Genomic DNA, 25866 nt, shown 5'->3' with positions numbered 1-25866 from the left:
CCGGACCAAGAGGGACTGTGAGAGGGAGATCCGCCGCCTGGTAGGATCTGCCTCCACAGAAATACCACCGTAAAAAAACATGACCATTAAAAAGTACGACCACTAACAAATATGAACTTTAACAAACATGACCTCTAACAAACATGACCACTAAAAAAAAAAGAACTTTAACAAACACGACCTTTAACAAACATTCTCACTAACAAATACGAACGCTAACAAATACTAGCGCTAAAAAAACCATGACTGCTAACAAACAGTACTGTACACAAACATGCACGACTATTTGACATGATACTGTAAGCGTTACCTTTTTAACCTTTTGATAAAACACTCTTTGTACCGAGCAACTGTTTTCACTAAATATTGCTGTTTAGTTACTGACAAGCAGGATTAGAAAAAACTCAGTTTGTGCATGAACTGAAATTATTCTACTGACTATTAAAGGTGCTGTAGGTTTTAAAGCTTCTTCATGAGATTGTTCATATAAAAAAAATCCAATCAGCTCACAAACTAATCAAAAAAACAAAAAACACTGCAGGTTACAGTTAGTGCAGCTATTTGCTGAAAGCGAAATATTAATCATTTGATCTCACATAACACTAAAGTCTTCATCCACATGTTTTTGTTCTGTTTTTTAACGGACCTGCTCCTCAGCAGGTGTTAAAACTCAGTAACTCCAACCTAAGATGAACAAAAACGTGATGTATTACACTGTGTCATTATTTATGGAACAAAAACAGAGTCAAAACATATAAGTTCTCCCTGTGTATGCGTGGGTTCTCTCCGGGTACTCTGGCTTTCACCCACTGTCCAAAAACGTGCATGTCAGGTTAATTGGTGACTCTAAATTGTTTTTAGGAGTGAGTGTGAGGTGTAGGGTTGTTTGTCTTGTTTGTCTCTGTGTGGCCCTGTGATGGACTAGCGTCCTGTCCAGGGTGTACACCGCCTCTTGTCCAAGGACAGCTGGGATAGGCTCCAGCACTCCTGCAACCCTGAGCTGGATTAAGCGGGTATAGAAAATGGATGGATGAAAAATGTGCCCAATGTGGCATTTGTTCAAGCAGGTAGATTCCTTCAGTTTCCAAACACGCTTAATCTTATTCAGGGTTAAAGAGGGGGTGGAGCCTATCCAAGCGTCCATCAGCTGAGAGGCAAGGTACACCTGGACAGGTAACCAGTCCACAACAGAGAAACTCACTCCTATTATCAGATTAGAATCATCGATTAAGCTAACAGAATTTTTTTGGACTCTGGGAGGAAGCTGGAAAACCAGGGAGAACCCACACAGAAAGAACCCTTTGAGATCACAACCAAAATCTTCCTGTGAGAAGACAGAGCTGACCACCACACCATCTACAGCCCTCATGGGGGCAGTGATCTGTGTTTAAAGGTGACATATATACAATTGGACACAATTTGCTAAGGTCTTTTTAGACGTATGAGACAGGCTTTGGCCAAAATACCTGTTGGTTTAAGCATAGCGGCTTCCTGTCGCAACTGTTTTAACACCTCTTTGTTAACGGTCTGTTTTCAGGGTGGAAACATCCGCTATTCCCCTGGACATCCGGGATGTAATTTAATGCAGTAACACAAACATAATGAAGTTATTCCTCCAGTCATACTAAAAACACTCCAGCTCAATATATAGATAGTTACTCTATTGATCCCAGAGGGAAATAGTTTAGCACTGTAGCTGTAAGTTAGCAGCAGATGCTAGTAAACAATGCTTTCTCATCAACAGCAATGTACACAGCATAACTCGTAGTAATGCATGTGAACCGTTAATTACTGCGTTTAAACATTTTGGATATATTAACCTCATTAAACAGTTCTACATCTTTATCAGAAACATGCCGATAATGTAACGTTAACACACCGAGAATGAGGAGAGGACCGGTACTGTGTTGGAAACACACCTTAAACACAGCTGCAGGTTGTCTGAGTTACAGAACAGAACCGTTCAGCTAGAAAGCTTCAGCTAACAAAGTAATGTGGTAACAATAATGTTCATTTTTCAGAAAGGAACAGTAATAACTAGGGGTGTGACGATACACTCAGCTGACGAGACGAGACACGATACTGGGTTCATGAGATGAGATTTTAAGAAAAATACAATGACAAAATATATGACTGGACCAACAGACTTTTATTTAACAGAGTTGCACAAGCATTTTTAAATATTTTATTGTAACTCTTCACATGCATGACGTAAGCATGAGCTTTTAATAAAATTCTTCATACACAAATTGAAAGTAAAACTAAAATTTATAAAAGTTAAAATAAAATACTTATTTTTTTCAAGTGCAAACAATATTATGTGCAAAACCAAATCAAAGTTATACTCTGTCAATACAGAGAGCAGATAGTGTAAACAGAGCCTGACCAAGTATGTCACTGACAACTTACCAGTCAATCTACTGCCATTTATCATTTCCACCAGGTACCCAAAATGCTGCCAAAAAAAGATTTGAAAGTGGCGGGAGCATCTTCAATCGGAATACCAGTATTTTCCAACGTCATACTGTTTGCTTGCCGCTTCCCATCTTTCTCCTCTTCTTCTTCTTTTCCTTCTCCGCCTTTATGTTCTGGCAGGCTAGACGTAGCGAAGGCGCATTACTACCCCCACGGGTCACAAATAGTAGTTTGGAAAGCACACGAATGGGACAGAGACAGAAAAATATTGTCTCATGGCACGAGATCTCGTCACACTCCTAGTAAGAACTCCTTAGAAGTTGGTGTACATCATTGTCAGGATCGGTGGTGAAGGTAGGACCCAGATGCAGTATTTCAAAATCAGAAGGTTTATTAACAAAAGGCACGAAGCACAAGAACAAAGGTCGCAGCTGAGCCGGATGTCAAAAATACTGAACAGTGAAAATAAACAAAGCAAGATGAGACTGTGGTACTATGGTTAAATAAACTAGGAAACTGTGAGGCAAAACCAGACTTAGCTTTTCGTGAAGATCATGAAAGGGTTGTGACGATTCTGCAATGGGTGCAAGTGAACCTAGAAACTAAATACTGTGGGGAAGTGATCAGTGATGACATGCAGCTGTGAACAGAAACAGGTGAGAACCTAATGTGACAGGGGAAAAGCATGACCTGGAACATAATAAAGAACCCGAAAACATGAAGATCAAATATAAAACGTGACAGAACCTGAACATAACAATAATCAAAACATAAACTGTGACAGTCATCTTCATTAGCTAAGCTGCTACAGTTAGCTACTGCTAAAGGAAAAAATAAATAAGAAAATAAACCATGAGGAGTTATTTCTTAGATACTTCTATTTCCCTGCTCAGAAGTTCAGGCTCTGAGAGTTGGAACTGATCCTCTTTGTGGCTCAGTTCCTTCAGTCCAGCGTTGAACTGGACCAAGTTGTTAAAACAGTGGGATGAAAAGTGTTTGCTGCACATTCACAGTCTTTAGCTAACTCTGCTGGAACATTAGCCTCAGATATAGTTTATCCACTGGGCTCTTATATCCTCTGAGGCTGCTGCTGGATGGAAGATGCATGCTCCTCAGTACAGCTGACAGCAGAACATTTCCACCAGAAGCTGGCTTCATCCGTCCAGCAGGGTGGCTGTGAGTGGGCGGGGCTTAGTAGAGGAGGCGGGGCCAACTTAAGGAGTGACGTACTTTAGAAATTAAAATCAGAACGACTCGTTTAATGAGGAACTTTCAAACAAAGTGGAACTAAATAAATAACTAAGAGTTTTATACCTGCTGGTGACTTCAGATGCCCTGATATATGCTCCCAGGAACAGGAACAAGGGATTTTTACTGAATATGTCACCTTTAAGGAATATGTAACCTCCAGTTGTCAGGAAGAGTATCATAATGTGAAGGCAAAGATGGGGTCTATGAGGGTGGTGTTGTAAAAAGGATGAATTTTATCTCTAACTGCCTCTAACCGAACTATGACAAATTAATTTTTTTCCTAAAGCCAACCACAAAGGGACACCTTTTCATTGTAATATGTTGTGGTTACATGTAATCAAGTTAACCAGCAAAGTGGCTTCCATTATCATGACAGCCAAGTTGTAAAAATGAATGTACTTTACTTCTAATTGTCACCTTTTTCTACCCCATCATAGTAATGTTATCATCTAACTCCAACCAGGAGTTAACATCAGTGCTTTTGTAACATGTTATTGACCTCCTGATCGTGTGTCACACTGAGGACCACGGCTATAAAGTGTGGCAACATCACTGTGAGAAAAGTGAACAGAATACAATCTGCGACACAGAGCTGAACAAGGAGACGCTGTGAGAGGCAAACACGGACTGGTACAACATACACTGGTTTTCTGTCACAGTCTGAAAGCAACTGTTAGACACAAAAACAAAGAAGTCAGTCTGAGCAATCAAACCACCTCAGATTCAACCAGCATAAATTCAGCCCTCCTCCACAACATGATCAGATTAAAACATCTGAACAAACTGATAGCTGAACTGAAACCCACTTCCTGCTCTGACCCATTCAGGTGTTCAGGATGCAGTAATTGATCTCTGTTCACTGATGAGGGTCAGCTCCATTCTGAGGAGCCAGGTACCACTTCTGATCACAGTTATTGATCTGGCAGTGTAAGCTCTGGTTCAGTGCTGCAGAGAAAACCTTACAGTCACTGTTCCTCCTGAGTTTGGATCAGGTGCTGGGGTTTTTCCTCAGACCGGGCTGTTTTTTATGTTGCAAATGAAGGTTGGGTTTACCTAGATCCACCACAGGTGAAACATTTGGATTTGTGACACTTTAAAACTTAATGCTATACATCTTATTTATCTCGTTCTAATGGTTCTGTCACATCCAGAGAGTGGGATTATATGTACCATCATTCCAGGTGTAAGCACGGTCACCTCACCTGGACAGGTGCACAGAACTGAGATCTGTGTTTGGGTTCTGAAAGAACCAGGATCAGTGAGGTACCCTACAGGTTCAGATCTGGACTTACTGAACCTCAACTGTTCAGAGATCAACATGTGCAGAAGCTCCGCCTCCTGACCAATCAGAACTCTCAGGAAATGGAAAAAGTCAGTCTGAGTTTCAGTGAGAAGATTTTTGATGAAGATCTGTGAAAAGGAGAGAAAACTGAGTCTGAAACTGAGACTGATTCCTCTGAAACTTCTTCCTGATCACTTAAACATTACTGATTAATGTCTTCTGTGAACGATCAATGATTCACTGCAGTTTCCTCCCGAAGTCAGACGATGTTTATGTTCATCTCCACATCTCTCTGAGAACAACTGAAATTCTTTTTCTGAAACATTGCAGAGGGTGAGAACAGAAGATGAACTTAAGCATTTCCAACCAGTCTCTGGTGGACTGTTTGATTGTTTTTCGCTTTGTTTTTTATTGGCTACAAAGAGCCTTTAAATCATCTGACAGACAGAAACTTCCACCTGCAGCACATTCAGTTTAAGGTCTTTAACATTAAACAGCAGTTATCAGTAACCAGATTCCAGAATTTATCAACAACTAACTTTATTCTGACTACACTCTTCACCTGTCGACCTGACTGAGCCTCCCTAACCCAGCTGACAAGCCCCACCCAATCAATCTGTCTCTAAACTGTCTGACTAATAGCACCACCATTCTCGGTCAGATCATTTTCCCAGCTAACCAACCCCCTCTAACCTGTCTATTTCTAACCTATGATCATTTACCTAGCTAACTAACCCCCCCCCCCACTTACCTGTCTGTCTGTTTCTAACCTGTCTGTGTGCAGATGGATGAGATAAAGCTGAAGGACAGAGCTGTCAGTGTTTTGGATAAGGCCCTGGGGCTGCAGGCTGGACATGCCCACCGCCTCCAGCTGCAGACTCAGGCTGCTGAGCAACAAATCGCAGCCCTGAGAGATGCACAGAGGGCGGGTCTAAACAATCCCACCCTTAACCCCACCCCTAACAATGCTCCTCACATTGTAAGCCCCGTCTCTTCCTGCTTGTTTAACGTGCATGATAAAAATCACCTCTTGTCTATTTCATGAAGTTTATGGTGGAACTTTTGGTCTGAAATTTTGGTCAGAAAAGTTACATCAAAGGAACATTTGCTGTTTTCTGAGCTGTAAAATTATGGTACAGAGAGTCAGTACTCCCTCACCTTTGTCTGTCAGACACAAGTCTCACTCAATAACTTCAGAAAAGAAATGGGAGGACCTGAAGGACCACCTGTCCCAGCGACTGTAGCTAAGATTACAACTGTGACCTATTAATTTCTAATGGTTGTGAGCCTGACTTTATACAGAAGTTTTGTGTACAGTCATTGCTTTGAAGCTCCTGCAGCTTTCTGTTGAACCCTTGTTTTGTTTTGGTAACACAGTTGTCATAGAAACACCTCTGGTTTAAATACCAACACGTTGTGTGTATAATCAACAGAATGTGACAGCCAGCTGTGCCCACGACCTGTGGCTGGCACTGGTAACTGAGTGGCAGGTGGTGGAAAATGAGAGGGAGATGCCTAATATCCCAGCTGGACATTATTATTTCCAACCATAATGCCAAGGTTTACATCCTATTTAATGATCTACTGCTTTGGTTACTAGCATGTGGAAGCTAACTGAATTAGGTGCTCAGTTGGCTCTTCTACTTAGCTGCAGATTTTGCAGTACGCTACCGCCACCTACTGTTGATTTGGTCAGACTGCAGTCTGTGATTGCAAACATAATCTAGAAATCAGTTGGTATAATTTCTTCCATGCAAAAGATATATTTGATCACAATGTGACTTTAGGTTAGGGTTAAACCAAACATTATATTTAGCAAGGTTGTTAGCCAGCCCAGTAATACAGCTCTCCATGCTAATGCCCAGCCCATGGAGCGTCTAAACTAGTGGGTCACTAGCACGGAAATTCTATTTTATAGCCTCATCATGCTGTGATGGACTGGCGACCTGTCCGGAGTGTAGAAGTGTTACCTGTTTCTCGCCCAAGGACAGCTGGGATAGGGTCCAGGCTCCAGCCCCCCCCCTCCCCACACACACATCGTTTGTCATTTAAATCCCCAAACAGCAGGAATTCCTGTGGCATGCAGTCTGTGATTGGTTGCTGACTTGTCTCTTTGCTTTCATGTTTAATGGGATCTGTTCATCTTGTGTGCAGTCTCAGGAGGACCGAGATACTCGGAGGTTTCAGCTGAAAATTGCTGAGCTCAGCGCTGTGGTCAGGAAGCTGGAGGACAGAAATGCTCTGCTGTCTGAAGAACGCAATGAACTGGTATACACACCCTTACACTCTGCCACACAACCCAAACCTTAATACCAAAGCTATTTTTGCATTTTACCAAATCAGTCAACAACTGTTGTGTATGTTTCCATACACAACAGTTGTAGTTCCACTGTAGCAGTTTAATTGGAGTCCATGTCCATGTCCCAGTGTACAAGCACAGCAAGCTAATCTAATTATTGATGGTAGTACGTCTGACTCTGCTACAAGTGGTAATACGACCCCTTAAACACCACTGCACAGAATAAAACAGGCTGAAAGTCCCACTTTAACATCAAATCTAGTTTCTACCAACAGATGCTGTTTGCTCATACAGCTAACAGTGTTTATATGGAAGATGTCCGGGTGAAATTGAGAGAAAATTAATCAAAATATTTAACAAGAGAAGATGTTTTAGTTCAAGTCTTTGATGAAGATTCAGAGGGTGATAATTTCTCTCAGAGAGTGACGGGTCGGAGAGGGCGGGGATTTCAACCCTCACAGAGGTGTTGGAGGCACGGGTCAGCCAGATGGTGATGACGGGCAAAAAGTGGAGGTACAGGGGGGGTCTGAATGGAAACCAGTGTATAAGCAGTAATGACTTGGGTTTTCTGAATACTGATGAAGTGTACTGGGCGGGATTCAGACACTTTTATGAGCCTGTTGGCAATCGAGGAGACAGATATGTGACAAATGCTGAGCCCACTGAGTTGGTGTGCCTATTCCAAACTGATTTCTGGACTGTCAGAACAAATTAAACTAACAGATATAAACACCTGTTCTTGACCACTCAAACACTGAAGCCAAAATCAAGATCTGATGTAAAGACATTTTACTGTAATTACTGACATTCCTTTTACTATTTTCTGTTGTTTTATGTGGATAAAATCATGAAAAAGCGGGAAAAACATGAAAAAGATCATAAGTTGGAACAGCTTTGTTCATAAATCCAGAAAAAGATCAAAAAGGAAAAGATGAAAGAAAACCCATGTGGAAACGTGTTCAAAATCCAATGTTCACTAGATGTTGTGCAATCCAAGGAGACACCACGCAGTGATGTCTACACATAAGAATTAGGTGATTAAATTTACTAACTTCAAAAACTTTGGTCACACTCAGTATATTTTACATTCACAGTTTCCTTTTATCTATGACCATTTTTAAGCTGCAGCCTTTTGAAATCTGGTTATCAGAATGTTTCTTTCAATGAACCTCAGAGCTTAAAGGGTTAAAAACCAGGCTTTTTATGTTCTACCTGTTACGTCACTGACATGGTCCCATGTCGAACAGGAGATCTTTACAATTCTCTACATTCATACGGTATGCTTTAAGATGTACACAACCCCTTGTAGTCATTTCTCTGTTGTTCTGGTTTCTGTTACTTGTTCTGTTCAGTTCCACACAGCATATCTGAGAGTGTGAGTGCGACTTTGAAGTTCAACTAAGATCAATTTCACTGGGACTAAAGCAGTGATTAGATTTTTTCTTGTTAATTTTCTTGTACCAATTGTCTACTTTGAGCTTTGGCCCCTGATTTCCTGACTTTGCTCCCACCGTAATTACTACAGCCACCAGAGGGCACTGTGATGCTATCTCCTAATCCTGATGGAAATAGATGTACAACTCATCCTTTGTCTGACTGTACTGTGTTTAATCACTGTGTTTTCTCCTATTTCATGTGTTAAAGTATCTTTAAAAATGTTTTTACGTTCTGTAGCTGAAGCGTCTGAGAGAGACAGAGAGTCAGTTTCTTCCTCTTCTGGACAAAAACAAACGTCTCAGCAGGAAAAACGAAGAGCTGGCTCTCGCAGTGCGTCGCCTGGATAACAAGCTTCGCTTTGTTACCCAGGAGAACCTGGAGATGGTAACTATGGTAACGCCTGACTCAAACAACACACTAACTACACAGAGAGTCACATGCTGACTCTTTCCCACTCAAACCAGTGATAAACTAGGTTCATCATCCAGATGCAGACCAACCAGAGTTCAGTAAAAGACTTTTATCAGTAAGTGTCAGAATTCCCAGAGAACCACAGAAGAAGTACAGCTACCTGCAAAAAGTCATTTCTCTGAAATGAATTGAGTTTTAAATCACCCGTGTGAGTCACAAATGGTGAGCACTTACAAATGTTTGGATTTGACCGATTGGAGGAAATTACAATTTATCCACAAACAACAATTAAAATTACCATGGTAACATCAGCATTTGTTGTGGTCCCCAGAGGCGACCGAGTTCATTAAATGACCTTGACCGCAGCCACTCCACCAGTTACCATGGTTATAGCCAGGATGAGAGGGAGATGGAGTTTCTACGGCTGCAAGTGGTGGAGCAACAACACATCATTGATGACCTGACCAAGGTACTAATACTACTAATATCATTACTAGTACTACTACTAAAAATACTATGGAAAGTCATTTCAGCCTTTATTCTATATCCTTGACATCAGCCAATAGTTTCCTTCACTAATTCGGTCTTTGTCAGTACGAGTTGGACATTTTGTCCGACTTGTCGAACAAAAACTTGTACTAGTGATTCCTTTTCAGCAACTAGTGGCACTTTTGTGGAACTAGTTCCAACACCTCAATGCTCACCTCACCTATTTACTAGTAACATACAATTTGTTGTACTAGGATACTAATGAGAGCGAGTAGAGATTTTGATAAAGTTGCTCGCTGGTTAATATGTGCACATCACTAGTTAATTAGTGAAATGCAGCAACTGCCATACATGTTAACTTGTGAAATTTTATCACATCACAAGTTGTATTAAATACATGATTATATCAACTGAAAAGCAGCTTTGTCGAACTAGTAAGATGAAAAAGTTAACTAGTGTGACAAAAAGTTCAACATGTTAAACAGAGGTCTCATTAGTTGCTCACTAGTGCTGAGTAAGGCTTTACTAGTTCAAGTAAAAGTCTCACTATTGACATAAAATGCCTTCCACTGGTTAACGAGACACTAGACACTGTTACTATGTAACTAAGGACTCTTTTTGGACCTAACTAGTTGAATAATAGGGGAATATGTGTAACTAGTTAACTAGTATCTATTTTATCTACACTAGTTAGGAAAAACACATACTAGTATAAATAGTGGACATCGTGGCTCTTAACAGTTGACTAGTGGCACTTTTTTAATCTAGCTAGTTAACTAGTAAGGTCACATAATCTTCTAAGAAAGTAACATTTTTAACATAAACATTTTGTAAGTTTTGAGCATTTTGAGCCTTACTTGTTAACTGATAAGTTCAAAATATACTTTGACTAGTTAACTAGTACAACCAATTGTAGGTTACTAGTAAACCAGTGAGGTGATTAGCTGCTAAACTAATTAACATGTTGGAGCTTTTGGAGCTCGCCAGTTAACTAGTAAGACTAGTTACTAGTTTGATCCAGGGGGCCACTGATTTATCAAAAAGCTGACTGGTTTGGATTTTGCTGCTACCACTGCAGCTCCTAACGTCACCATAAGGACAGATAACTGGATAGTTTAGTGGTATGATTGCCACCTTTTGTGTGGGAGATCTGGGTTCCAATCCCCTGCATGAAAGGTACTGTCTCCAGTAGGGGTCTTTAGGCAAGACCCCCTTACCCTATATGCCTATCTGTAAGTTGCTTTGGATAAAAGCGTCTGATAAATGCATAAACATAACATAACTAATGCATGATATCAAGGATGTAGAATAAAGGCTGAAATGGCTCTCTGCTACTACAGCTACTTCTTCTTTAGTTACTACTACTAGTCCTACAGTTGTCTACAAATACTGCTACTACTGCTCGTAATGATCCAATAACACTCTGCTACTAGTATTATTTAATTGAATAATACCATAAATGTCCAAGGTGGAAATGCAGCTGCTTCACTTTATTTAAAATTAACTCTGTTTGTGTTTTCAGGCTCTGGAAACCGCAGGTTATGTGAAGAATGTTATTGTAAGTATTGAATAGCAGCTAACCCACTGCTACCATATCTGTTAAGTGTGTATTGTGTTATGTACGTGGAGTTGTGATCAAACCACATTATTTCAGTGTCTTTGAGACACAGTCAGTACAACAGTCAAGAAAATCTAGTGAACATAGGACCAAGATGGACCTTTGTTCCTCAGCAGTTAGAGACCAAACACAGAGCTAAATTGGAGGTAAATGCTGGATGTTGACAGTGAAGGTGTTTGTGTTTGTCTTCAGGAGAGAGACATGTTAATGAGATACAGACGTCAGGAGTCTGTTAGGAGGAAGAGGACCTTTAAAGCCTGCAGGGTGAGATGGACAGCTGCATGAGCATGTGTTTGTTCTCTGTGAAATCTTTGTTCCACTTCCTACAACTGATCCTACCTGAACTACAGGATATGTACCACAAACAACTTATCAGGTGTTCTGCTTTCACCTATACACTATCACCATTGGCACTACTTCTGCTGAGATTACTACTGAGACGATTAATAAACTACCTCCACTATTGGTATCTTACTATGGAGACCAGATCCAGCGGACTGTAATACTGTCAGCACTTTTAAAATGCAAAGTACTAGAGTTGCACGATACACACAGTACTCATGGTACCCCGCAATGCCAAATAGTAATGGTTCCTACTATACAAGAAATTCTACATGACGGTAGTACCGTGGATTACCATACTAACGTACCAGTTTCTGCAACACAGCGGCCGTCTCTATTCCCGGCTTATCACCACGTCCGGGGATATGATAGGCAGACGCTGGGTCCGCCCGTCTGTTAGCTGATTGGCTGTACGTGTGTTTCTGACGGCAAGAACGAACTTCATGTAGACAGCTCCGCTTCGATTGAAATTTGCCCAGACGCACGCACAAACACGAGACAACACAAATACACTCACCATGGCAGAAGCACCGGGCCCGAGCGGTGAGTCTGCCGCGGCGTGCTCGTCAGTGGCACCACTAATCAAAAAAACAAACTCCAAAAGCCACATTTGGAACTATTTTGGGTTTAAACAAGGCAATAGACGATGGCTGTCCGCTGTGCAGCCGCTGCCACCAAGCTATAGGAGCCAAAAGAGAGAACACATCCAATCTCATAAAACACCTGCAGTGTCGTCACCCAGATTTATATGTCGAATACCAGATTAGTATGCCCTGTTTATTTTCTCATTGGCTAATATTAGGCTATATGCTTCGTGTACAGGCTGAGAAATGAACAGTTAAAGGATGTCAAAGTATAAAGCACCTAGAAAATGAATAAAAATATAGCCTGTTTATGGTATTTTGTGCTATATGGTTTATTATGTTGGAGAGGAAGCATTATTGTCAACTAGATTTTTTTAAAAGGCCAGTCGATCTGTTTTTTGTTTTTTTTCAATTTTAACTTTTTAATAAATATTTGTTTCACTCTAATTCATACTTAATCAGTATTATGTTTATCATGCACCAAAAAACATACATAATTAATTAATTAATTAATAATTCATTAATTTATTAAGTATTTATAACTTACAAATACATTGCAGTTCATAAAAATTATAATAATAACAAAAGGCTGCAGTATCGCGATAATACTCGAAACCGTAATACTTTGTCTGTTATAGTATCATGGTTACTTATTTTGGTATTGTGACAACTCTACAAAGTACTACTGTATTAGCACGAATAGAACGGGTGAAAACGTGGCAGAAAGCTTCCTAACACCTAGTTTCATGTGTCAGTTATGTTCAGGCTGTCCTCAGTGTGTGGGTGGTGTGCTGAAGATGTCCTGATGCCGTTTCTGGTGGGTTAGCTGAACTACACTGTGTGTTTCTGAAGGTCATAGAGACGTTTTACGGTTATGATGAGGAGGCCTCAGTGGATTCTGATGGATCGTCTTTGTCCTTTCACACTGACAGAACTCCAGATACTGAACCAGAGGAGGTAACAACATACAGCAAACAAACACTCTTTTATGCACTCAGAGTTGGATCCTGTTACAGAGTGGAGAATCCAAATCTTCTTGATGTTCTCAAGAATACTAACTTTTAATTCCCTTTAGGTCACCATCTCACAGAATGAGACAAAACTCAAAAAGAGGCACAGCAAATGAAAGTGCAGTTCCACACAAGCTCTTTTACTGGTCTGACTGGTTTCTCTGACATTTCTGTGTATTTAAGGTGTGTATTCGTGAGGAGGCAGAGCTCCGGTACCGTCAGCTGACCCAGGAGTATCAGGCCCTGCAGCGAGCATATGCTCTGCTGGCGGAGACGAGCGGTGGAAACTACGACGCAGAGAAGGAGATCAAGGTGATCCAGCCTGTGACCCAGGCAGTAGCAGAGAGGGTTCAGCGGTTCCGAGGGCTCTGAGGTACTCAGAGGCTGATGGATCTGTTCCATGTGTTTCAGACCAGAGAGCAGCTGCTGGCTGAAATCAGTCGATACCAAAGCAGAGTTGCAGATCTGGAGTCGGCGCTAAAACAACAGGGGCTGGTAACAGACTTCACACAATAATCACTGTCATGATAAAATTGGTAGAGGACACAGGAGTCAGTGATGACGTCTGATTGGTCCTTGGTCCAGGTGAGAACATTATCTGCATTCTGATTGGTTCCAGGGTAGACTACTGGAGAAAAGGGGGGTGTCTTCATGCTGATCAAAGGACCAATGAGAGCCATGCTGAGGTAGAATAATCTGTAGCATACAGAACAGGGTGGCCAATCATGTTCCATTTAGAGACAACCAGAGGCTGGAGCCACTGGAGCTCATACAATCAGAACATACAACAACTTCTTACCAGAAAGATGTAGAGGCTTATCAGTGAGATCATCAGAGGCCACATGAATAAGCAGTACCAAAAGGTTACATACCAGTGTCTGCACACCTCCACCCATCCATCCATCACACCATCCATCCTTCCATCATCCATCAATCCTCCATCATCCATCTTTCATCACCCATCTATTCATCATCCATCCATCATCTTTCTATCCATTCATCATCTGTCCCATCTATCCATCCATCCATCAATTCATTCATCCATGTGTCCATCCATCCATTAGTGCTGTAGCGATACACTAATCTCACGATGTGATACACGATATTCAGCCAACTATTCAATTTGATACAATTCAATATACTTACAACATTTTCGGAAAGACTTTAAAGGGACAATGTGATTTGATATGAATCACTGCTGATTGGACTGGTGATCCGTCCTTTGAACAGGAAGGACAACACCGCCAGACAAACGTGTCTTCAGCGTATGCAGACTCATGTTTATGTTGTGAATTGTCGACAGCATATCCAGTATCACCTCATATCCATGTCCTGCATGTAAATATTCTTTAATAGCAGCACGTATTTAAAAAAAATGTAAACTATGTCCTTCTGGTTCAAAGGACGGAAGGACTTTGCCTTCCCTCTAAATATCTGATTACAAATAAGATTAAAGAAGTGTCTTTTAAAATGATTCATAGGTTTTATCCCTCTAAGTTATTTCTACGTAGATACAAAAAGGAGATTGATGTGGACGGCTAACTCGATACACAATCTGAAGAAGATATTTGTAATTTGTTCTGGTCCTGTCCTTTTTCATGTTTTCTGGCAAGACGTCTGTACATTAATTTCCCAGAACATTTTATCTGGTTTCTCACTTATATATGTAAGCATACTGTTTGGGTTCCTCTCCTATCCTGTAAACAACAAAGATCAATATTACATCATCAACCTGCTTGTTTCAATTGCCAAATACCATATACACAAATCCACCTTATCTATTCACAAACCATCTTTTTTCATTTTTGAGAAGGAGCTCAAACAAGACATTACATCAATCCAACACTCTATAAACAGAAAAGCCATCAAAACCCCTGAGCTATGCACTTTATATAACATTTTTATGAACTAATTTATCATTGTTTTATATAATGTGACACCCTGGCATTGTATTGTATTATATTAATGTTCTGAGCTTTCAATAATTGTAACGTCTGACTTTTCAATAAAGTTTGCTAAAAAAAAAAAGTATCACTATTCGCGGATGAAAAATCGATACTTTATCAGGATACAAAATACTGATATCGCAGTATAGATAAAATTGCTCAGCACTACCATCTATTCATCCATCCATTCATCACAGAATCCATTAATCACAGAATCCATCCATCTATACATCCATCTGTCATGTCATGTTTCGAGTTTTGTTTTTTGTTATGTCTTGTTTTCAGGGTTTAGGTTTATTTCTTGCCATGTTTTTTCCTTTTCACGTCATTAGGTTCACTCAAATCACCTGTCTTTGCTTCACGTCTGCACCCCATATCCAATCATCTCACCACAGTATTTCGTTCCAGGTTCTCTTCAGTTAATCGCAAAATCCTCACCTTAACTGATACCTTAAAGGGACTGGATAGAACAGTGGTATGATTGCCACCTTTTGTGTGGGAGACCTGGGTTCAAATCCCTTGCATGAAAGGTACTATCTCCAGTAGGGGTCCTTAGGCAAGACCCCCTTACCCTATCTACCTGTAAGTCACTTTGGATAAAAGCATCTGCCAAATGCATAAACATAAACCCTACCTTTCCTCACGAGTTCCATGGTTCATTAGGTTTTGTCAGGTTTTTGCCTTTTATTTTCCACAGCCATAGTCTTGTTTTGTTTGTTCCTCAGTTTAGATTTCTTGTTAACCGGCCCAGCCACGCTTTTTGTTCTCATTTTGTAAATAAATCAAGTTTTTTCTTTGATATCTGCATCTGGTTCCTCTCTCTACCACGTCACGCACAACCCCCTTCCAACCAGTTGTGACACCATCAATGCATAACACTATCCATCTATCCATCTTTTCATCCATCATACAATTCATCCATGCACCATACTATCCTCCCATCCATCCATCACACAATAAATCCATTTGTCCATCCATCCATTCGTCAATCTATCTGTCTGTCCGTCCATCCATCACAAAATCATCCATCTGTCCATCACACTATCCATCCATCCATCATCCACCCTATCCATCTATCCATCACATTATCCATCCATTCATCAAACTATCCATCCATCAATCATCCATGCATCACCCTATATCCATTCATCCATCTATTCATCCTTCCATCCATCATCGATGCATCACCCTATCGATTCATTCATCCATGCATCACACTATCTATCCATTCATCCATTTGCTTCCCCTTCTTCTTATCTGAAGTCAGATCTCAGAGCCAAAAGGTATCTTCTGCTTTACAGAGGCAACAAGTCCAAGAGGAAAACTCAGACATCCCTCTTCCCAGCAACACTCTCCAGCTCCTCCTGGGGGATTGCAAGGCGTTCTCAGGTCAGATGGGATATATAATCCCTCCAGTGAGTTCTGGGTCTGCCCCGGGGCCTCCTCCCTGATGGACGTGACCTAAAGACCTCCAAAGGGTGGCGACCAGGAGGCATCCTAACCAGATGAACCACCTCATCTGACTCCTTTCTATGCGGAGGAGCAGAGGCTCTACTCCGAGCTCCCTCCGGACGGTGGAGTTCCTCCCCCTATCTCTAAGGCTGAGCCCAGCTCCCCTCTGAAGGAAACTCATTTCAGCCGCTTGTATCCACGACCTCGTTCTTTGGGTCACTACCCAGATCTGTGACCATAAGTGAGGGTTGGAACAAAGATGGAGCAGTAAACTGAAAGCTTCTCCTTCCGGCTCAGCTCCCTCTTCACCAAACGGACCGGAGCAGCACCTTCATTACTCCTTACGAAGCCCAAATGCGTCTGTCCATCTCTAACTCCAACTCACCATCACTGAGAACAAGATCCAGAGATACTTACAACTCTTTCACCTTTTTCCAGTGGAGAACCATGGCCTCAGATTTCGAAGAGCTGACTTTCATCCCGGCTGCTTCACACTCAGCTGTGAACTGCTCTAGAGCAGCTGAAGGTCATGGCTTGGAGAAGCAAACATAACCACATCATCTGCAAAAAGCAGAAATTTAACCAAGGTTCCCAAACCAGATGCCCTCCTCTCCCCGACCATCTGTTGTAAATCATAATAATGTGAGCAGACACATTATGACTCTGAGGATTTATAAGGATTTCGTTTAACATCAGAAATGCGGAAACACACCTTCCATCATCACTGCTTCCTGCTCCACAAACAGTAGCTGTTACTGCTGCTGATGGACCGCAGAGAGTGTGGGTTCAGGGATCCACTGACGTACTAATGGGGTGGAGATAACCCTCCCTGTTTGTGCAGTTTTTGAAAGCAACACTCTAGCTTCCTGTGGTACCTCCACCTGTGGCATCAACACTGCAGTCACTCCGTTCCTAACATCCACTTTCATGTCAGATCACTTTTGTGTTTAATTTCAGCATCTGAGCATGTCACTCTGATCCTGAACAGAAATAACCAAATCATACATTTCTTCTGGCCTACACCTGTATGATCAGAACATCAGCAGTTTCATATTTAATGAGATTTATAAAGAAAAGGTGTGCAGGATAAGGCGTGTGCACGGTTTTCTCCATGTGGAAGTTTCCGTACCTGCAGACGGTGAGTGTACCCTCCGTTGGTATGAAGCTGCACATGTCTTATTTCTTATGAGGCCTGCTATGGAACAAACACATTAAATTGTTGACTGTCAGAGGAACATGACTGAACACGTCTGATTACAAGATCAAATGTAGAACTTAGAGCAGGTGTGGAGCAGGTGAGAGTCATGCTCAAACAGCTGATGGTGTTTCTATCTGTTTCCTGGTGTCAGGACACAAAGTGGGTGGAAGAGAAGCAGGCGTTGTATCAGAGGAATCAGGAGCTGGTGGAGAAGGTGAGGTGCTTCCACTGAACATGTGCACCTGAAAATATTATTCAAATATCAAAACCCATCAGGGTTCCGTTTCATATATTCCAGGATTAGATTAGTCCGACTCATTGTGAGCTGATTTTCATCAGTAATAAAGTTCCATAAAGTTCAGGTATATTATACATATATATTATATTATACTGATACACTGAGCTGGTCAGGTTAGTTCCTGTTAAACTAGCACACTCACTGTGAACAAGCTTCAGCTTGGGTCTCCTCAGTATCGTAGCTGTTCCTAGAACTGTGCTGCACCTATCATTGCTGCCTTGTTCTGTAGTTTGTTGACCACCACGGTGTCTGGTTAGTTAGACATCACCTGTTTATCATTCTAGATCTGGAATTCCCACAGGGTCTTAGCTCTGAAACTCTCCACCACCTTTGGAGGTATATCCCACTCTGTTGTTGGGACATCCATCCCATGCTCGTCACAGATGTTATGGTACACTATTCCCACCACTTGGTCATGGCATGAGGATATCCATATGCCCTCCTCTCATCAGCAGAAATCTGATACATAGAAGCTTCCAAACCTATTTTTAAAGTTTATTCAGCATCACAGTAATCATCTTTTATTGTTTATTCAGAGTTAAAGTTGAGCTCTTCTTGGTGTTAAAATATAGTTCCTAAACAGAGGGAACTGAAAAATCTAAAGTGACTTAATTTTAAATGTAATCTTTACCTGTGTTAACAGATGAGACTCAACTCTTTTAGTTTAGTGTTTATCTAATATCTCACATCATGTCAGTCATATTACACTGAACAAACCTGTGTGTCATCATCAATAAGCTGACATCCAATTGCTTTGTGAACTGAGCAAAATTTTCTCGATACCCGACTCAAGATACAGTTTGAATGAAGAGCTAGCAACAGTTAACACCAATCTGTTTACCACCGATTACTACTCTTTATTGATTTTCTGCTCAGGTTTAACGTTTCAGCTACATGTGCAGAATAATCCAGGAGATGTTCGCTAGAGTGCAGTTAAAAATGTTCCCGAATACCCACTAGATAAACCCCAAACTATCATCGGACCAGGGAGCATTCCTGAACACACGAATCTCCATTTTACCTTCAAAAATTTGTTGATGGACATCAGTGAATATCTTGTTCTTCTCAGTATCACCAGCAGGAAGACACAGAGTTAACAGCAGGTAAACCACCACTAAGTCTACACAGTTTGTGTTGGTGTATCCCACAGCAACACTGAGGCTGGCCGGGATGTGCCTGTGTGAAAGCAGAGACATGTTTTCAGTAGCATCACTACAGTGGTGGGACAAATTGAGGGGTTGTGGTGACATCACAGGCTTTCAGTTGAATTTGCTTGAATGTTGTGAAATCAAAGAAATGAAAGTATGAAGTTCCTGTTGTGTTACTCTGGATGTTTCTTCCTTTTTGTAGGTGTGGCATATGGAAGCTGAAGAGCTGCGACTGAAAAACGACATCCAAGACGTCAAAGATCAGAACGAGCTGCTGGAGTTCAGGATCTTAGAGCTGGAGGTAAAACACATGATACCGTGAGAAACAAAAGGACCAATAGGTGAAAACACACTGGCTGACACAGTGTGTCTCTGTTTTCATGGAAACAGGAGAGGGAAAGGCGTTCACCTGCCATCAACTTCCAACTGCTCCACTTCCCAGAAGGTCTGAGTCCTCTGCAGATTTACTGTGAGGCAGAGGGAGTCACTGTGAGTACCATCTGAACACACCTACAAAGACACCTGAGTACACCTGAGCTGGTCTGTCACACCTGAACTCACCTGTGGTATGCTTTGTTCATCAACAGGACATTGTGATCAGTGAACTGATGAAGAAATTGGACATTCTGGGAGATAACGCCGTAAGTGTATGTTGAATTTATTTTGTACATGTGTCTGTCCCAGTGTTTAAAATAAATATGACATAATCAGGCTCTGAAAAATGTGACCATTACCTATGTACATGTATGGGCGTGTTGTTGGGTAGTTGTTATGTTTGATGAGCAGGTGAAATGTGTCTGAGTACATTCTCGGTCATCGTGGTAACCACTCAATGCTGGAACAAAAAAAAAATTGGACTTGTTCTCTTGTTATTTAAGGATGTTTTACCTCTCAGGTCCAACTGGCTGCTGAAGAGTTTCAGGTTTATAAACTGTAGCTGGGACATTAGGAGAGTTGTTCAGGTTACATGTGAGTCATCAGGCCATCCCGTGAGTCATTAAGGTCACTGTCCGAAGATGCTTTTCAGATAAGATATGAAAGAGTTTCAATAACCAAGAAAATCAGTCCAGTTACTTCTATGCAAGCTGTAAGGATAAGGTGAAATGTTAAGTTGTTACATGTTGTCATCATGTTGCATGTGTGTTGTTGTCAAGCTGCTGGCATATCATTTTCCTGTAGAATCTGTCCAACGAGGAGCAAGTGGTGGTGATCCATGCCAGGACGGTGCTCACTCTTGCAGAAAAGGTAAGATTCACACCGAAACACAAACTTTTGCCTCCATGAGTCTGAGAGCTGTATTGTCAGGGGCTATGGCCCCTGGTATGGTCTCACAAGGCAAATTAGTCGCAGGGGAGGGTCAGACTCAGTTTCGAGGCAATAACTGGAGCAATTCAAAGACCTCAAAGAAAAAAAAGACAATCAGGGGACTCTGGTGCACCCCTCTAAAACCCGGCCTGGGGAAAGCTTGCTGACTCGTGCCCGGTAGCCAAGTATTGGCTCCAGGGGCTTGGCCAGGCTCAGCCCAAAAAAGCCTCAAGGCACCACCTTCCTGGGGGCTCACCACCCGCAGGGTGAAACATCAAGGTTGAGTGCAATGTGAGCTGGGTGGCAGGCAAAGGCAGAGGCCTGGTCATGCTGAGCTGTGGAGTTCCCAAGGGGTCAATCCTGGGACCCCTATTGTTCAATCTGTACATGCTTCCATTAGGCCAGCTAATACACCGCTATAATGTGTCCTACCACAACTATGCAGGTGACTCTCAGATCTACGTGTCAATGATGGCAGGAGAACACAGGCCTGTAGATTCATTGTGTCACTGCATCAAACAGATCAGTGTGGATGCAAAACAATTTTCTCCAGCTAAACTCAGACAAAACTGAAATCATTGTCTGTGGCCCACAGAAACAAAGAGAAAGTGTTGTCAGTCACCTTGAGACTTTTTCTCTAAAACCTAATAATCTAGGATTAAATAAAATATGTCAGACCGGAACTTTAACAGTCACATTACATCAATAACATCAGCAGCTTTTTTACCATCTAAAAAATGTTGCCAGAATCAAAGGAATAGTGTCTAAACCAGACTTAAAAAGACTAATCCATGCGTTTGTCTCCAGCAGGTTCGACAACTGTAACGGCTGCTCGCTGGGCTCTCTAAACGAGCTGTAAGACAGCTGTAGTACACCCAGAATGCTGCTGCTCGAGTCCTGACTAGAACTAGGAAATATGACTATATTAGTCCAGTGCTTAGGTTTCTCCACTGGCTTCCTGTCGCTCAGCAGTAATGAGGGCGCTGCTCCGGTCCGTTTGGTGAAGAGGGAGCTGAGCCGGAAGGAGAAGCTTTCAGTTTACTGCTCCATCTTTGTTCCAACCCTCACTTATGGTCACAGATCTGGGTTCTGACCCAAAGAACGAGGTCGTGGATACAAGCGGCTGAAATGAGTTTCCTTCAGAGGGGAGCTGGGCTCAGCCTTAGAGATAGGGGGAGGAGCTCCACCGTCCGGAGGGAGCTCGGAGTAGAGCCGCTGCTCCTCCGCATAGAAAGGAGTCAGATGACGTGGTTCATCTGGTTAGGATGCCTCCTGGTCGCCTCCCTTTGGAGGTCTTTAGGTCACGTCCATCTGGGAGGAGGCCCCGGGGCAGATTATATATCCCATCTGGCCTGGGAACGCCTCAGGATCCGCCGGGAGGAGCTGGAGAGTGTTGCTGGGAAGAGGGATGTCTGGGTTTTCCTCTTGGACTTGTTGCCTCAGTTAAGCAGAAGATAATGGGTGGATGGAAAACTTGAGGTTAACTTTTGAACTACAAAATGTCAGCTAGTTAGCCTAACTTAGCAAATAAAGACTGGAAGCAGGCACAGTTACCCTGTTTATCCGTCCTCCAGCAGCTGTAAACTCATGAACATCTTTCAGCTTGACTATTTAATATGGACACAGGTTTTAAGTTGTAGATGGTTTCTTGTCCATCAGCAGTGGCACAATGTTTTGCTCTTTTTTTTGTCTGCTGATTAGTGGCTGGAGTCCATTGAAGTGACGAAGTCTGCTCTGCAGCAGAAGATGCTGGACATTGAAAACGAGAAGGTAACAAAGTGGCTGCTGAGGGGGAGCACATCACCTGCTGCTGGCTGCATGATCATCTCATATCTCTGATCACATGACCTCTTGTATTATCTTTGTCCACTCTGATGTTTTCTACCCCAAACCAAGTAACTGTTTAATCCAAACTTTCCTGTGCATTTGTTTTAAAGCACAGTTGTGTCCTGTCATCTTGTTCACAGATGTAGTGATAAATGTTATTGTTTCAGCTAATCCCTCCTGAAATGTGTCCTGCGGCAGACCTGAAGACCAGTACTTTCAAATTCTTTGCAATTTGTTAAGATTTAAGAGGATGAAACCTCCCAACAAATAGAGAACAAATCCTACATTCAGGTCAATAAGTAGATGTCTGCAGCATGTATCCTGACAAATAGGTGGATTCATTCCTGTGAAAGAGATGATCTACAACAAGTTGGTCCAGTTTTATCTCCATTTAAATTTAAAAGACACTTTCATGCAAAGTCATTTCCAAGCAAGAAACAATCAAGCCTTAGTACAATCAAAGGTCCAAAAAAGTCTTCAACGCATAGGTCTAAGAATTAAGAATTAAATTAATTTAAAGGACAGAGTCCCCGCAGAACCAGTCCAGACGCCCAGAGTTAGAGTGAGTTAGGTGTGTCAGGCTGTTAGATGTGTTCTCTGAGGAGGTGAGTCTTTGCTCTGATAGCATCTGGTAGCTGGTTCCACCATCATGGGACAACCAACGACAACAGTTTGGTTTGAGAATGCCTTGTTTGTAGGGATGGCAGAACCATGCAAGGGAGTTTCTCTGTGAATGCTGGGAGATAACCATGTTCTGTAGCAGGAGCTGGTGTCAGACTGAGTCAGAAACAACCTAATTTACTGTTCTTAATCAGAAGAGTTTTGTGAATCTAACAAATATATGAACAAATTTGAAAGACAGGGGGATCAGGGAAGAATCTGGAAGGTGGCATGCAAAACAGATGGCTCAGAGAGGGGAACTAGTCTCACAGGAACACCAGCGAGAGCAACACTTTTAGAGGAAACACTTTTTCCCCTTTCTGTGCTGTTAGGGTCAGATGTTAACAGTTATTTTCTATGGTGCCAGTAAAGGTCAGATAAATGTATAAGCAGCATGCTTTGCTCCAAGACCATCCTCCATCTTGTCATGTGTGCAGCAATGCAAAGTGGAATATACTGAACTGTGTGACAGTACTGCTATCATCTGATAGCATGAGTTTGCTGTCTGAACTCTTTGTGTTGCTGTTTTAGGCTCTGTTCAGCAAACAGAAAGGTTACTTGGACGAAGAGCTTGACTACAGGAAACAATCAATGGATCAGGCCCATAAGGTCAGTGTGAGTTGGTGCATTCTGGACTGTTATAACTATATCTTCACAGACAGCCAGAGACACACACCTGGTCAGTTTACCTGTTTATTTACCACATCACTGTCTGGACTTGACACACTGAACCAACCACTGACAGGAACCTGATGACCTGCCAGACTGTGCACAGGTCATCAGCAGCTGGAAGTGCACACACACATTCAGAAGAGTCAGTCATACAACCACTAACCTCTTAGACTTTCAATCAGCTTTTTTCAGGTCACCAAACAGAAACTAAAAAGGAGAAATGACACCCCACTAATTCTGATGACATCAAACTATTTCTTATTCAAAATGTCTGTCATTGATTCAGAGGATCCTGGAGCTGGAGGCCATGCTGTTTGAAGCTCTGCAGCAGGAGGAGGACTCCAGGATTATAGGGTTAAAGATGGAGGAGGGTCGTTTGTCAGAGACACTGACAGAAGAAGAGAAGGAGGAGCTAAGGAGAGCCATGGATCAATGGAAACGAACTCTGATGTGTGAGCTGAGGGAAAGAGATGCCCAAATCTTACGAGAGAGGATGGAGCTACTGCAGCTCACACAGCAGGTGAACATTTAGATAAGACAGAAGCAGGTCACCTTTTAACCAAAGTTTAACCGGCACCATTTCTTTGGCAAGACTGTAACCTTATAATATCCATGATATCGGTGTTTTTGACAGAGGAACAAGGAGCTGGAGGAATGTATTGAAGCACAGAAACGTCAGATCAAAGAGCTGGAAGAGAAGGTAAGAAGCAGAAGAAAGTAATTAAGTCTGGTTTTAGATCTACAATGAACAACTCAGCCTCATTTTTACTTTAAACGGTCAGCTCCTCCAAGTTTTAATGATTCTCCACTTGTCTTTTCTCCAGTTTTTGTTCTTGTTTCTCTTCTTCTCTTTGGCCTTTATCCTCTGGTCCTAACAGCAGCAGGTGAGTCAGGCAGGTGTGCACGTTCACCTGTGACCACATCGCAGCAAAGATGTTCACCTTTGGTTCTCTTCTCAGTGTTTACAGGTTTCCAGAGTCCAGCAGCTGAACACTCAATGGTCAGCTCAGCCAGGTTCAGACCACATCACGGGAGGATTCTGAGGGTTCAGAACCAGCAGCAGCAAATGAGGCTCAGTGGCCTCACTGCTGTCAGCCAATCAGAGGGGAGCCCAGTTGTCAGCTGTCTCTGTGTCACACCCTCCCAGGCGGTCACTGTGTTGCCTCGGAAATTAAGGACGGTAGCTCCTCAAACAACAGGAAGTTCGGAGTGAAACATCAGACATTCTGGACCAAACCGATGTTGGACCAGCTTAACCAGCTGATTTTCTACAATTAGTGGATTTTAATATTTGTCTAAATTCACTCCGTTAGCTCAACAGTTCAGTCAGAGATTTAACTAAAACAACACCAATGTAGAGCTCCACCAGCAGTGCTCTGATTGGCTGAATCACAGAAGGTGTTTAACATCAGTTTAGAGGGTACATCCTCCTGGTTCATCTCACAACATCAAGAGATCTGCAGCCAAGTACAGGACCTACAGAACAAAAAAAGAATGTTCTGATCCAAAGAAACAAAGCAGTGTTGTACAGTAGAACATGATCTTGCTAACCAGCTGCACTCACCAGATCCAGATTAAACCAGTTCACATGATCCAGAAAAACCAGGAGGAGCCGGTACTGTGAGGTTGGATAAATATTGCCAGTTTCTCTTCTGCTTTAACTGACATTAAAAGTGGAGATCTCACTGAGCAGGACTAAGATGTCAGCCAGGCTTTCTTGTTCAGACCTTTCATGTAAAACTGGATGTGTTGACATCAGACTGGATTTATCTAACAGCTGGCTAAAACCATCACAGCACGAGGGACCCTGTTGGGATGATCGGAGCGTCACAGAGGAAAATCAATCAGTAGAAAACAGGGAGTTCAGCAGCAAATCTAAAAAAAATTAAATGATAAAGAAAAAGGAAACAAAATAATAAACAGATGGGGAAATATTTGTAGTATTTATTCTGATCCCATCTATCTTGCTTTATTTTGCTTCATTTTATTTATTAATTGTTTTTGCTATTTTTAGTAGTTTTGTTTTTACACAGCCCATTTGGAGCATAACCGTTTTTACTGTACTTAAACACAGACACAGTAGAATAAGGGATACATTTAGGAATTTTAAAGACAAGGCAGTAAGAAATAACATTTCAGCTGTACCAGCTACCAATGGAGTACTTTGGAAAATAGGAGAAACAATTTATAGTGCAGGTTTTAAAAAAAAAAAAGGCTCCCGG

At 41.9% G+C, this 25866-nt stretch overlaps 1 protein-coding gene and 1 long non-coding RNA gene across 7 annotated transcripts in view; one reads left to right on the top strand and one right to left on the bottom strand.

Moving 5' to 3' along the window:
• The window catches only part of jakmip3 (Janus kinase and microtubule interacting protein 3), a 27536-nt gene extending 1670 nt beyond the window's left edge, over nucleotides 1-25866 (top strand). For 2 of the 6 annotated variants that reach the window (XM_072372766.1, XM_072372765.1), the window contains exons 4-24: nucleotides 1-40; nucleotides 5733-5927; nucleotides 7103-7216; nucleotides 8922-9077; nucleotides 9427-9564; nucleotides 11107-11142; nucleotides 11395-11466; nucleotides 12981-13085; nucleotides 13322-13450; nucleotides 13550-13633; nucleotides 17886-17948; nucleotides 19383-19481; nucleotides 19571-19669; nucleotides 19768-19827; nucleotides 20360-20425; nucleotides 22187-22255; nucleotides 23504-23581; nucleotides 23931-24164; nucleotides 24279-24344; nucleotides 24469-24528; nucleotides 24604-25866. The exon at nucleotides 1-40 is cut by the window's left edge and continues 200 nt beyond it. In XM_072372766.1, coding sequence (XP_072228867.1) covers nucleotides 1-40; nucleotides 5733-5927; nucleotides 7103-7216; nucleotides 8922-9077; nucleotides 9427-9564; nucleotides 11107-11142; nucleotides 11395-11466; nucleotides 12981-13085; nucleotides 13322-13450; nucleotides 13550-13633; nucleotides 17886-17948; nucleotides 19383-19481; nucleotides 19571-19669; nucleotides 19768-19827; nucleotides 20360-20425; nucleotides 22187-22255; nucleotides 23504-23581; nucleotides 23931-24164; nucleotides 24279-24344; nucleotides 24469-24519 — 1954 coding nt within the window. In that variant the 3' untranslated portion in view covers nucleotides 24520-24528; nucleotides 24604-25866. The remainder of the gene's footprint in view (nucleotides 41-5732; nucleotides 5928-7102; nucleotides 7217-8921; nucleotides 9078-9426; nucleotides 9565-11106; nucleotides 11143-11394; nucleotides 11467-12980; nucleotides 13086-13321; nucleotides 13451-13549; nucleotides 13634-17885; nucleotides 17949-19382; nucleotides 19482-19570; nucleotides 19670-19767; nucleotides 19828-20359; nucleotides 20426-22186; nucleotides 22256-23503; nucleotides 23582-23930; nucleotides 24165-24278; nucleotides 24345-24468; nucleotides 24529-24603) is intronic. The other 4 variants (XM_072372768.1, XM_072372767.1, XM_072372770.1 and 1 more) reach the window with 4 other exon arrangements.
• On the bottom strand, nucleotides 16414-17113 carry LOC140277925 (uncharacterized). The gene is made up of 3 exons (XR_011909168.1): nucleotides 16965-17113; nucleotides 16571-16926; nucleotides 16414-16531 (listed from the first exon to the last, which is right to left on the bottom strand). It is a non-coding gene; the product is annotated as an uncharacterized lncRNA (long non-coding RNA).

This window comes from Leuresthes tenuis, unplaced genomic scaffold (genome assembly GCF_036924035.1).
Source record: "Leuresthes tenuis unplaced genomic scaffold, fLeuTen1.0.hap1 SCAF_20, whole genome shotgun sequence".
In the NCBI taxonomy this organism is placed as follows: domain Eukaryota; kingdom Metazoa; phylum Chordata; class Actinopteri; order Atheriniformes; family Atherinopsidae; genus Leuresthes; species Leuresthes tenuis.
Note: the sequence above shows the minus strand (reverse complement) of the source record. Positions and strands in the feature narration are given on the sequence as shown.